This window comes from Ctenopharyngodon idella, chromosome 18 (genome assembly GCF_019924925.1).
Source record: "Ctenopharyngodon idella isolate HZGC_01 chromosome 18, HZGC01, whole genome shotgun sequence".
Lineage (NCBI taxonomy): Eukaryota > Metazoa > Chordata > Actinopteri > Cypriniformes > Xenocyprididae > Ctenopharyngodon > Ctenopharyngodon idella.
Window position 1 is genome coordinate 29,389,023 of NC_067237.1, and position 13,880 is coordinate 29,402,902.

The window sequence follows — 13,880 nt, forward strand, 5'->3', positions numbered from 1 at the left end:
TGGGACTGATGCTGGTTGATGGCAATTATTTAAATTCTCTGTTTGCATACTATCATTGACATTTTAGACTGTCTTTACACTGCAAACAAAGTTTCATGCAAGATCCTATCTTCCTTATTCGAAGACTGAATGATACGTCAGTGGTTCTCAACCACGGGGCCAGGGCAGACTAAAGGGCCTCAGCAAATTTCCATAGGGGCCGCAGGATGAGTACTTAAATGACTAAGCGATTATTAATATAATCTAACTCTAAATTAAAATGCTAAAAAAGTAGTGATGTGACGTTCAACACCGAAGCTTCGAAGCTTGTATCAAAAAAACGAAACATCTCACAGTGAAGCACTGTATCGGAGCTTGATTTGTTTTGCCATAACCACGTGATCGGTGACGTCCGAAGCTTCGTTTTCGCACACAACCACGTGACTGCTTCGGATTCTGATTCAAATAACGTGAAACTTTGCGCAGGTGTCAAGTGTCATTCGCTTTTTTGATAAGAATAAATTATAATACGAATAAATATATGTATAAACATGTGTAGTTTTGTGCATGTTCAGTTTGTATTTATTCCCAGTTCATAAGTACTTCAACTGACCATTCTATGATAATCTTTGTTTATTTTGGTAATATATGCCTATGCTTGCCCATTTTTTCCCCAGAAATTTATTCAAAGACTCATTTAAGTTGTGTAAGTAAAATGACACGTGAAAGACAATTTTTTATATAGACAAATTATTTCCATTGTTTTGTACACTTTTCATAGCAGAAACAGATTTATTACATGAAACAGTCCAAAAATGGCTGGGTCTTCTGGGACGCAAAGGCAGCCTTTTCCACCTTTTGACCACAAGATGTTGTTAGTGTGCGCTGTTTTGAAAAGCTTTGAGTAATGAGCCTTTTTACGATACAGTTGAGGGGAAAGCCTCAGTGATTCGCAAAGCTTCATTTCACCATCACTATAAAAAAACACTTAAAATTCCACCTTTCCCCACAATAACTATTGTTTTTATTGAAGAACATGCAGTCCAAAAATGAAATTTCTGTCATTAAATACTCACCTTCATGTCATTCCAAACCTGTAAGACCTTTGTTCATCTTCAGAACACAAATTAAGATATTTTTGATGAAATCCGAGATCTGCCATAGAAAGCAACGACATTACCACATTCAAGGTCCAGACAAGTAGTAAAGACATTGTTAAAATAGTCAACGTGACTACAGTGGTTCAACCTTAATGTTATGAAGCGACGAGAATACTTTTTGTGCACAAAACCAAAACAAAAATAATTACTTTATTCAACAATTTCTTCTCTACCCTGTCATTCTCCTACACAGTTGACAGTGCAGCACTTCCGTGTTTACATCCAATGCCGGCTCAGTATTGGCAGACGCTGTTCACGTGAGCACCATAACGCATGCGTGTAATGCTGAAGCAGGAGCCGGCCAATACAAAGTCTCTGCAATGTGTCTTCAATGTAGACTGTGTAGGAGAATGACAGGGTAGAGAGGAAATTGTTGAATAAAGTCGTTATTTTTATTTTGTTTTTGCGCACAAAAAGTATTCTCGTCGCTTCATAACATTAAGGTTGAACCACTGTAGTCATGTTGACTATTTTAACAATGTCTTTACTACTTTTCTGGAAGTTGAATGTGGTAATTTCGTTGCTTTCTATGGGAGATTAAAACTCGGATTTCATCAAATATATCTTAATTTGTGTTCTGAAGATAAATGAAGGTCTTATGGGTTTGGAACAACATGAGGGTGAGTAATTAATGACAGAAATTTTATTTTTGGGTGAACAAACGCTTTAACTTCTGGAATCACAAAATGAATCATGATTATTTAATTTAATATATAATTTAATCAATATATTTTTTGGTGAAAAGGTTGAAAACCACTGCTCTAGGTGATCAAAATAGCGTTAAGTTTGCACTGTTTAATTCAACCATTGTAAATATAATGTGATACGAAATTAAAAAGATGTTTAATATCTTTTCATGATTAAGAATATATACATTGTAAAGCATTTTTCTAATTCATTCAAATAATTGGGTAATCATTCAGATACATGTGACAAGGAGGAATAGAATATCTCAAGATCTGTGTTCTTTTAATTCATTTTATTTCTAAAAATCACTTCATGATTAAGATTCAATGTTAAAAGCATACTGATATCAAATTGATCTTAAAATACAGTACAAGATAAATTATACAATTGTGCTTAAAAATACACATCTTCTATAACAGTCATACATGAAAATTTAGCTCCTCTATTCCCTTTGAAACGACCAGTCACTGCAGTTACTATCATAAGCTATTATTATTATCATCAGTAAACTAGTCAGAGCCACATGTTTGAGCTGAAAACTGAGAGATGAGTGAGAAAAGAACTTTTTTTCAACACATTTTGCTTTGAGAAGAAAATCAATGAGAGATTGTAAACATAATCAGTCATGATAATTGTAATTTCATGTTTTCGTGGTCGTGACTGGGATTCGTCAGTGTTCCGGCTGGCTGCCACTTCCATTAAAGTGCAGAAGTGCAGTGGCAGCATTCGGGTTTCGGGGTGCAACTGGGAGTGCAGCAGGGCTCGAGTGCAGAGTCTAGCCCTTTGGAAATCTCACTTTCTCCAAACACCATAGAAGCCTCAAACTGCTCCTTGATGGTCTGAATTTGCTTGCGCACAGGGTCCCATTCTGTACCATCGAGGTTATAATTTTCTGAGGGGTCTGCCTCCAGGTTAAATAGTAAAGGAGGATCATGATGCTTGAGAAAGGCCAGCAATGAGCAGTTGTTGTCTGGGGTGGACTCACTGTGAGCTGCGCCTGAGTTATGGGTGAAAAGACATATTAGAAATAAATAGGAAGATAGTGAGGTTTATATAGAGAGTATAACAAATGGTGAACATACCCCGTGTATAGTAATGGGCTTTGAAATTTTTCCATCTCACTGCAAACACGCTATACTTTTCACTTGGGTCAATGGGGTAGTAAAACATGGCCTGTCTTTTACTCTGAAACACAAATAACATTGGCATAACAAAATTACATTTGGCCCATTTTGGGGGTGAATATGCAGTTTCAGGTTTATTTGTCACTTATACATCCTTACTGAGGTAGTGAAATGCGCTTGAGGATATATTCTTGCATTAAAAAAAAAATGCTAGATGTGCAACATAAAAGAAGGGTATTAAGAACTAGTTTCATTTGCACTTTCATATCATGAAAGTGCAGTTGCATCTACCAGCACAGAAAATGTGAAAAAGGACTTTGTTTTGGTAAGCCTTTTTCTACAAGCATGTGAAAAATCGAGCCATTCTGATTTCGCTCCCCTTGTGACGTAGGAAGGGGATCTTTATAATATTACTGCCCCCTGAATCTGTATGTTTCCACCCACGGCGCCGCCATTTTGTTTTCACACTAGTCCTCGCAGTTTAGCTACAACCCTGATCAAACACACTTGAATGTCTTCAGGATTACTAAAGCTACATGAAGGAAGGTGAGTTGTGTCGGAGCAAAACTCTGCAGGATAGCAGCACTCAAGAACGACCATCCCTGAGCTTGTGATATGTCTCAGCTATGTAAACATTATCACTGATCTGTTAACGCCTATAATCGAATTTTAGCAAACATCCACAAAATACATGCCATACATATGTTATATGCTGCATCAAGAACAGTTTAATGATCCATTTTGTGAGTTATATTTGCTGTGTGAGCTTCTGTATTATGTATGCCTCAGTGTATTGGAATAAGGAGCGAGCTTGGGGCAGGGAGCACAAGCTCATTTGCATTTAAAGCAACCCACCCACAAAAACGGCTTGATTTCGCTCACACCCAATCGGGGCAGATTTGACAAGCTATAATAAATGATCTGTTGGGTATTTTGAGCTGAAACTTCACAGACACATTCTGGGGACACCAGAGACTTATATTACGTCTTGTCAAAAGGGGCATAATAGGTCACTTTTAAATTGGCTTATTCTTACTGTTGACATTGAAAATGATGCATGTGTTTTTCCGAGGGTTCAAGTAATCGGTTAATTTCTTGATTGCCGTTTTGACAGTGTCCACCTGGACATTTTAGTCATATTTAAAAAAAAAAAAAAAAAAAAAAAAAATGTCCTTATCAACATGGATTGACATGGCAATAAAATTCTATTACATTATTTTGTCAGTTAAGGTTTTGGGTGGGATTTGGTGAGCTTTTGGGCTGGAAATCATCGACCCAATCTGGCAACACTGCTTGAGCACCAAATCAGCATATTAGATTAATTTCTGAAGGATCATGAGACACTGAAGCCTGGACTAATGGCTTACCATCACAGGAATAAATTACATTTTAAAATATATTCAAATAGAAAAGAGTTATTTTTAAATTGCAGTAATATTTCACAATATTACTTAAATGAAGAGAATTTTTCAAAAACATTAAAAAAAAACCTCTTACCAACCCAAACTTTCAAAGTATATAACTTCAATTTGATAATTTTGTCTCTTACCGGTCCTTTATTGAACAGGATGTCTGTCATGTCCACCCCATCCAGCTGCGCCTTGGGTAATGGAGCCCCAGCCAGTTTGGCAAAGGTGGGCAGAATGTCCAAAGAGCTGGCCAGATCACGGGTGACACCTTTGAATGATGGGAAAACATGTAAATTAAATGTCCTCCATTTCATAAAAGCATTGTGTATTTCTCATAGCTGGATGACACTGAGCCATTTATCTCTTAGCACCTGGTTGGATGAATCCAGGCCAATATGCGATGGCTGGCTCTCTCATTCCTCCTTCGTAAGTCGTTCCTTTGCCACATTTCATCAGTCCTGCGTTTCCCCCACGAGACTTCCGCATTAGCTCTGGCCTGGGAGCGCACACATATATAGATGGAAACACTCATAAAAGAAGAAACACTTACAGTACACAACACCTACCCGTTGTCACCAGTGAAGAAGATGAGAGTATTGTTGATCACACCTGTCTCCTCCAGAGTTTTCAGAATCTTCCCCACTGTGCCATCAAACTCCATCAGTGCATCACCGAACGGCCCACGGGGTGACTTACCTGCATAGTCTGTGCCTGCATACTGAGGATAGTGTGTGTGCTAGAAAGAGACCATGCAGAAAGGGTTGAGATAATACCATTAAGTACATATCATGAGTATGTTTGTAACATATTCTGAAAATAAAAAAATCCCATTGATTTTAAAATATATTGTGTGAAACCTTAAAGAAAGGCTTACTATAAGCTCTAAGATTGTTGAATGACGCTAAAGGTTTTCATGGAAACCTTTTAGAAAATCTGTGCGATTTTTATTTATTTAAATAATTTTTTATTTATTTCAATTATTAATTAAAATCATATTAATTGCTTCTCAATGAAGAACTACACTACCCACAATGCTCTTTGTATCTCTTTGAACCATCCAATCAGAAAAGTCACTGTTACCAGGGAAAAGAGAATTGTGCCAAGAAGTAATCAGCGACTGGCCCCTCCCATGAAGCTTTGCGAATGACATAATCAAGCAAGTCTCTCTACATCCCAAACAACTTATATATTTGTATATATTTTAATAATTAGCAGTAAAAAATATGAAAATTAAATTATATATATTTTTTTAAATAAAAAATATTTTAAAAAATTAACAAATTTATTGTATATTATTATATTATATATAATCCATGACTACAAGAAAATAGTTTTATATCATAGTTTTATATTAAATTACAACATTCACAAATCACAATGCTGTATCAAGGGATGTCTTCATAGAATAATTTTAAAATTTCAGAAAATAGTACCTTTGTCTTTTTCTAAGATTTCCACAATTTTTTTTGACTCTTTACTTAACGCAACTGTACCCAAAGTTGAAATTAAATTTATTAAAATATCTAACAAATAAAAAAAAATATGCATAAATAAATATTTGTTAACATACTGCTTTAAATAAAAAGCATTATACTATATGAATTGCATAGTATTCATACTGTATATGAATTGCATAGTATTGCATCCTTTTCAAACACACCCTTAGTCTAGTTTATAACTGAAAATGTTTGTGTTGTGAGAATCAGTATTTTTAGAGACATACAGTACAAGCAATTGCATATGAGCAGAAAACATTATAAAGATGATTTGATTAAGACTCTTGACTTACATGTGAAGGATAGTACAAGAAGAATGGGCTCTTATTTTGGACAGCAACATTAATGAACTGAGATGCAAATTCGCTGTAGGCCTTCTCAAGCTGGAGGAAATCTGCAGGCTGCTGCTTGATAATCTCATTAAACATGAGAGGTACAGTTACCACACCCTGATCACAGTGGCCATAGCACTTCACATCTGGAGGAAAGCAGGTGAGATTCTGACAGGGACCCTTTGATACAGAGATAAAGGAATTTTCCTTAAATATTATGCAATGATGAGAGATCAACAAAACTATAACATTAAGAAGTTAGATGATTCACTTGTATTATATACAGTATATATATAAATGCAATGCAATTTCCTTATTGATTTCCAGATTAAATAATTACCTGGTCATGCGAGTATGGGATTCCAAGGTATTTGTCGAAGCCCTGTCTGGTGGGCAGGTAAGTGCCATTTAGTCCGACGCCCAGGTGCCATTTTCCAACCATGGCTGTAGTGTAACCCTGAGACTTCAGCACCTCTGCAATAGTGGTCTCGTTAAGTGGGAGACCCCCTCTTGAGCCCGGATAGAGCACACCTGGATAGATCCCGGAACGAGTCTGGTAGCGACCCGTCAGCAAGGCTGCCCTGGACCAAAAAAATAGCATGTAAAACAAAATGCTGTTGTCAGAATGAGGATAAATTGTAATCGGGTTAATACTGATTTATTGGTTCATTCATCATAAGGGAAATGGAAGGTCAAGTTGAGTCATTTGTCATGCAGTGTGCAGCGTATATTATACATTTTGGCAAATTTAGGTCACGGTATTTCTTGCATACAAAAAAATTCATATACCATGCATAGTATACATGGGTCATTGACGAATAAGGTTTTTAAAAGTGTAAAAAACATAATGGAGATATAATTAATTTTGAAGTTTTATTAAGTGTTAATCAATTTTTATAATCAATTAACACTACTTTTGTCATTTTTTTACAAGATGGACAAAATTTGTCACCAAAAAAGTCCAAAACTTCGGTTTTACCGAATGACACTTTTAGTTATATCAAATGACAATATTTTCAAACAATGCTAACAGGCTGATATCTAGCTAGCTAGCAAAAGGACAATCAAACATTTTATATTTAGTACAAGTTTTATAGCGGTTGTACCGAATGACCGGATGTTTCGGGATGTGTATGAACATGAATTTTTCAAATAGTTAAGAGAGAGTTAGTTACTTTGCTTCATGACCATGTGGCCCTCTGCAGGTGTCTGAATGATGTCACATCCTGTCACATGATACTGACCGCATGACTTGATCCAAAATGGTCCCTTTATATTGGTTACTCCGAACGACATCAAAGAAATTCATTTTTCTGGACATTCTTTCTCATAACAAAGCAACGACTTCTACACATAATTTTAATACCATTTTGCACTATGTTAATATATGATGTTATAAAATCATGGCAGAATAAAAAATGTATACATTTATTACATTTTAAGATTAATCACAAATAAAATGGCTGTATTGGCCTTTGGACGGTTAAACCGAATGACCTCTTGACACTTCAAGATCTTTAAAATACATTTATATGTAGCAAAATATAATTAAAACCTTTAGGATTCAATAAAAGAGATCTATTTGTGCTACCTTACATACTTTGATGTCATATCTTTGTTTTTTATTATTATTAAGGCCTTTGGACAAAAAAAATTACCCGTCCCGTCTTTGACCCACATAGCCTACTGCAGAAAGAGTAGGCCTATTGGTTGTATATTTATGATATTTTCGAACCAAAGTCTGTGAATATTAACCTGTATTCTGGCGCCATCTTCTGTGACAGACACTGCATGATCAATTATGTAACGTCGGTAATTATATAAGATATCTAATCAATTCGACAAAAAAAATCAAGGGTGTTTTTTTTTTTTTTTTTTTTTTTTTTTTGATAGCTAGAAGGCAAAAAACAAAACCAGTTCAGACCAGCCTGAAATAATTATATATAATTATAATAAATATACAGATAGCTGGAAGGTGATTCAAAAATCCCCAAAAGCTGTTGTTCAAATAAATGCATGAAAATAACGGATATAAGACTGGATAACAGGTGGATTTGGCTTTACCTGGATGGGCTGCACACAGGACTCGTGACGTAGAAGTCGGTAAAACGCAGCCCTTGCGCCGCCAGTCTGTTTAGATTCGGGGTGAGAGAGCTCGGGTGTCCAAAACACCCTAGATCACCGTAACCCAAATCATCGGCGAAAAGCAGCACAAAGTTCGGCGGTGATGCGGGAGCACACTGAGCTGTGATCAGTGCAAACAACGCGATTATACACATCAAATCCATCATCTGATATGCAGCTAACAAAAGCTTTATAACTTAAATATATAAAACGTTAAGTTTCATGACAATTCCTGCTCGATTTGTTATGAGCTTTATATCCTTTCTTCGCAGCTTTATCGCTGTCATTCACATCTCGCTGTAGTCTTTCATGTTGTTCCATGCGAGTCATATGATCACCGACACGTGAGAAGGGGGGTGATGGGATATGTCGTTTTTAGCCAGATAGTTGTAGTGCATCATGAAGTTTTCACTGAATGGTTGTTCCTTGTGGATTATGACTACTTTTGATGTTTCTGTGGTATTTTGTGTTTTCCCCCTCGAACTTTGTATCGGAATATATCAAAGCTTACTTTCCTATGGCCTACATGAGAAATAACATCGACAACTTTCTTAAAACATATCAATTTGCTTACCTCTGAAAATGAGTAACGTTTGCAGCAAAATGAGGGTGAGTAAATATTAATATTATTTCCATTTTTATGCGAGCTATGCCTCAGTTTTAATGCACTTTAATGATAAAAAAATAAAAAATAATTAGCATTACCATCAGTAACAAAAACTAAATAGCTAATAAAATTGGTTAATTTTATGCAAATAACTGCTTTACCATTGAATAAAAATCAAGTGTTTATAAAAGGTAATTATTAAAAAATAGTATGTTTATTTATATTATTTCACAGTATCAAAGAAATCGCATTGTTTCAGCATTTTTCTGAAATGTTTGAGAAATACAGTGGGATCCAAAAGTTTGAGACCACATAGTAAAATGCATTTATGTTGCATAATTTACTAAAGATTTTGTCATTACAGATTTTATTATCAATAATCAACAATTTGAGTGAAAAAGTTTCATAATGTCTTAGTATTTGGTAGGCCCAATGTCTCCCTTATGACAGCTACACTTAAAATGACATGAATGGAATTTCATAAATTCATCCAGCAATATTTGAAAATGTTTAAAAGAACATCTAGTATGAAAATCTGACCTATTATAGCTACTAAGGAGTTGACATGGACAATGTCATAAATTTTAAATGCATCATAAATATATCTTAAACCATTAATTCATTTAAATCCTGTGGATTTATGGTCTCTGTGTTATTTTGACTCCTCTGCATATACACTTGCACTTTTTCATTTGTGTTTTTCAGGATACAAAAATAAATAAATGTTCAGAAGAATTTATTTTAATTCCATATATATTTTTTAATTTAATTAAATTAAGTTTTTCAATTAAATTCATTTAAATGTTATATCATACCAACCAAAGGCAGGTGATAATCATGTCATAATTAGGCCCATCTTCATTTAGCTCACAATTGTTGTTGGGCTAACTGCACTGTTTTAAACACATTTCATTGTCAGCAAGTGATGCTCTTGTGTAGATGCACACACGACTCATGAACTTGTATTTTGAGAGCAAAACTGCTCTGCATGTCACTAGAAATTGACATCAGGTTGCAGTTCAGCTTTCTACCACTGTGGGTCGCTGTTTCATAAGCGCTAGAGCTCACTGTAGTCTCGTAGCACAGTAAAGCCGTAGCGATTGATGGGTTCGATCATTAATATCTCATTAGAGGCAGTGAGAGCTGGGGTGCAGTGTCCAGCCGCTGTCCTTTACATCGCCCTGCGCTTGCTTTGCTTGTGATACAACGTGACAATCAGTCAATTAAATGAACGGGGGATGAAATAGATTGCTCCACTAGCTGGAGGAGGTGAAAGTCAGGGCCGATTTTCAGGGAGAGAGGGAAATCTATCACGCTCTGCATTTGAATTGCACTGCTTTCACAGTTCACACGCACAGTGAGAAGTGGGTGGTTAGACACCTTTACCTCAAGCACCAGACTTCAATGCAGGGGACTTTACAAACATTACAAAATCAATGTGCTTAAATTAGGAAATGTCAAAATGTGTGGACTTGTGAAATTAATTAAAATAATGGTCTCTGTTTCAAAGCAATTCATGCACAGCACAGTAGATTTATTATGCATGAACCCTCACTCTGTTTTGAGAACACTAGATCAGTGGTTCTCAACAAGGGGGCCTTAGCAAATTTCCAAGAGGGATGCATGGTGATTTAAAAATAATTAATTAATTATTATTAATATATTAAAATCTCTTAAAATGCTAAAATTGCTATTGTTCAGTTCTGAATTTTTCCCATCCCTGTTTAGCAACAGTACAGAAATGGCCTGGCAACTACTCACAATCTCATGGTAGCGAGTTTTGCACAGTAAAGCGCTTCTCGCATTTTTGGTAAATCTATACATTATTTGAGTTCTATGCATTAAAGGGCAGAAATCATGTTCATGGATGAGATTATTAACGTTAGTGTAGTATAGGCCAGTGTTGTGGGAGTGCAACGAGGCCGCTGGAGCGATTGCTAATGAGAGACGAGCGCGACACACGTCTCGAGAGCAGCAGGACTTTTATTATGCTTCTGCTTGTGTATGTGGGGTAACGCAGCGCTGTATATTATATTAGATAAATTTGAGTGTGTTGAAAATGATGGTTTAACGTGGTTTAACTTGTATGTATTGTATGTACCCCTAAGTCTATTTACAATAAAAAAAGATAAAAGAAAAAAAAAAGAAAAAAAAGAAAACAACGTTACTCTGTGCGTTCGTTTGGAGTTGCTATGAGACACTTGTTGCACACTGCAGTAAGCTAGATTCAAACTATAAGAGCAATTGATAACAATGATTCGTTTTCTGTATATAAATGTATCCAAACAGTTGTTCCCTTGTCTAATAAAACATATAATATATTAAAGTGTCTCTGGTGTTTCCATGGTTTCTACAAAATAAAACTGGAAACCGTGGGTAACGCAGGTATGATGTAATTGATAGACGACGCACTGGACATGGTCCGTGTCCTATGTAAAAATGACTTATTTTTCTGGATTTAAACATTCTTGGAATCATTTGGGATAATGTTAATACAAAAGTCAACAAAATATATGGTTTTTTTGGATATTTTATTCCAAAAATCTTACATAGTGTGCCTTTTAAAGGGTTAGTTCACCCAAAAATGAAAATTATGTCATTAATTACTCACCCTCTTGTCATTCCACACCTGTAATATCTTTGTTCACCTTCGGAACACAAATTAAGATATTTTTGATGAAATCCGATGGCTTAGTGAGGCCTGCATTGCCAGCAAGACAATTTACACTTTCAATGCTACTAAAGACATATTTAAATCAGTTCATGTGACTACAGTGGTTCCACCTTAATGTTATGAAGTGACGAGAATACTTTTTGTGCACCAAAAAAACCCAAAATAAGTCAGGCCCCCCAGTGGTGAACCATTGAAATTTAGAAACACTTATCACATAACGAAGCCTCGTTAACTGAAATCACATAACTTTCATGCTCCAAACCACTGATTCGTAAAACTTCGAAGCTTCATGAAGCAGTGTTTTGAAATCGCCCATCACTAGATATTGTTGAATAAAGTTGTTATTTTGTTTTTTTGGTGCACAAAAAGTATTCTCATCGCTTCATATTCATATATTGTGCAGTTCATAACATTAAAGGGGACCTATTATGCAAAATTTACTTTTGCATGGTGTTTGGATATAAATGTGTGTTGGCAGTGTGTGTACACAACCACCCCATAATGATAAAAATCCAAACACTCCTTTTTTTTTTTTTTAATCCCCATAAATCATAAGCAGTGTCTCAGAACAAGCCGGTTCCAGATCTCTGGCAGTGTGATGTCACATTAGCCACAGGCCCCGCCCACGAATGTTGACAGACACTGCCGATTTAACATAGAACCGCCCTGAGCGAGTTCACAGCGAGTTCACAGCCAGTTGTACAGTCCGCCATTGCTGCACTGATGACGAGAACGTCTCCCAAGCATTTTAGGTGTTCTGTAGCTGGATGGATTAATCCACATAGCTCTCTCAATTTACTCCCTAAATCTGAGCCGCTGAAGACGAGGTGGATTAATTTTGTTTTCGAAGAAAATGCTCCCTCAACTCTACCGAAATTCGTTTATGTCTGCGCGAATCATTTCACACCGGACTGCTCTGTGAACGAATGTCAATAAAATTTGTTACTCAAGGATAGATCAGTAAACTGTTCGTGATCCAGCTTACAGTCTCCAGAGTGATACTGGATACGGCAGTAATGAAGGTGAGAGCACTTTATTACAGTTCATCAGAGTTGATTTACGGATATAAAGTTTAACAGTTTATTATGCACCACCCAAAAAGGCATAAGGTCTTTATATATTTGTTTACTGTTAGTTGTAACAAGTGTTTCTTTGTACTTCGCTGTGTATGTTGATGATAATGCAAGGGAGAGAGAGAGAGTTTATGGATAATATTTTAATGCACACTTGCACTGTTTTATTAAGCTCTTACAGTGATTTTCTAGAGTGAAAACAGACGCTTCATCTTTTGTGTGAAGTACAATAAACATCATAAAACTCATTGGTAAACAGGCTTGTACTAATATAGTGGATAAAAACAAGAAGACAATATAAGTTATAACCGTAATTGAACTAAACTATACCTGTTCTATCTCCATGCAGCATATATTCGCAGTTTCTGACATTATGCGTCCTGACTGAATCCTGACACCGAAGAACAAGCTCTTGAAGCTCCGCCCTCTTAGGCCGAGCGCAGCAGCTCATTTGCATTTAAAGGGCACACACTGAAACGCCGCTTTTTTGCTCACCCCCAAAAAGTGGCAATTTTAACATGCTATAAAAAATTATCTGTAGGGTATTTTGAGCTAAAACTTCACATACACTCTCTGGGGACATCAGAGACTTTTTTTACATCTTGTAAAATGAGGCATAATAGGTCTCCTTTAAGGTTGAACCACTGTAGTCAAATGAACTGTTTTAAATATGTCTTTAGTAGCTTTCTGGGCATTGAAAGTGTTAATTGTCTTGCTGGCAATGCAGGCCTCACTGAGCCATCAGATTTTATCATACATATCTTAATTTGTGTTCCAAAGATGAACGAAGGTTTTACAGGTTTGGAACGACATGAGTGAGGTGAGTGGGTGAGTGATTAAAGACAGAATTTTCATTTTTGGGTGAACTAACCCTTTAAGTGGTGTGTTATCTGACACCCCCCTCCTGGTCAGTTGTGTTGTAATGTTACAGGGATCTGCATATTGATAGATTGTTTTGATTTACCATTAATTTTTACATGCCCGTCTAGAGATGACCTACATTCAGCTTGGTATGAGTGTGTGTGGTTTTACAGTAATGAAGCCAGGTGGAGAGAGAATGAGCTAGCGAATGAGAAGGGGAAGGGGATGAGGAATTGAAACCATGAGATGCTCTAAAATGTCTCCCTTTTGTCCTTTGTTGAAATACTCTCTCTCTCTCTCTCTCTCTCTCTCTCTCTCTCTTTCTCTTTCTCTCTCAACAACTACATACTCTCT

General features: G+C 36.2%; 1 protein-coding gene across 2 annotated transcripts; it reads right to left on the minus strand.

Moving 5' to 3' along the window:
* Positions 1-2,103: 2,103 nt before the first annotated feature.
* Positions 2,104-8,659, minus strand: arsa (arylsulfatase A). 2 transcript variants are annotated; one of them, XM_051870802.1, is made up of 8 exons: positions 8,252-8,659; positions 6,528-6,768; positions 6,149-6,367; positions 4,926-5,095; positions 4,731-4,855; positions 4,500-4,627; positions 2,909-3,011; positions 2,104-2,823 (listed from the first exon to the last, which is right to left on the minus strand). In XM_051870802.1, exons 1-8 carry the CDS (start codon positions 8,476-8,478, stop codon positions 2,525-2,527), a joined length of 1,512 nt encoding a protein of 503 aa, XP_051726762.1. In that variant the 5' UTR covers positions 8,479-8,659; the 3' UTR covers positions 2,104-2,524. The 2 variants fall into 2 exon arrangements, with proteins under 2 accessions (XP_051726762.1, XP_051726763.1); XM_051870803.1 differs by lacking the exon at positions 8,252-8,659 and adding an exon at positions 7,363-7,457.
* Between the last annotated feature and the right edge of the window lie 5,221 nt (positions 8,660-13,880).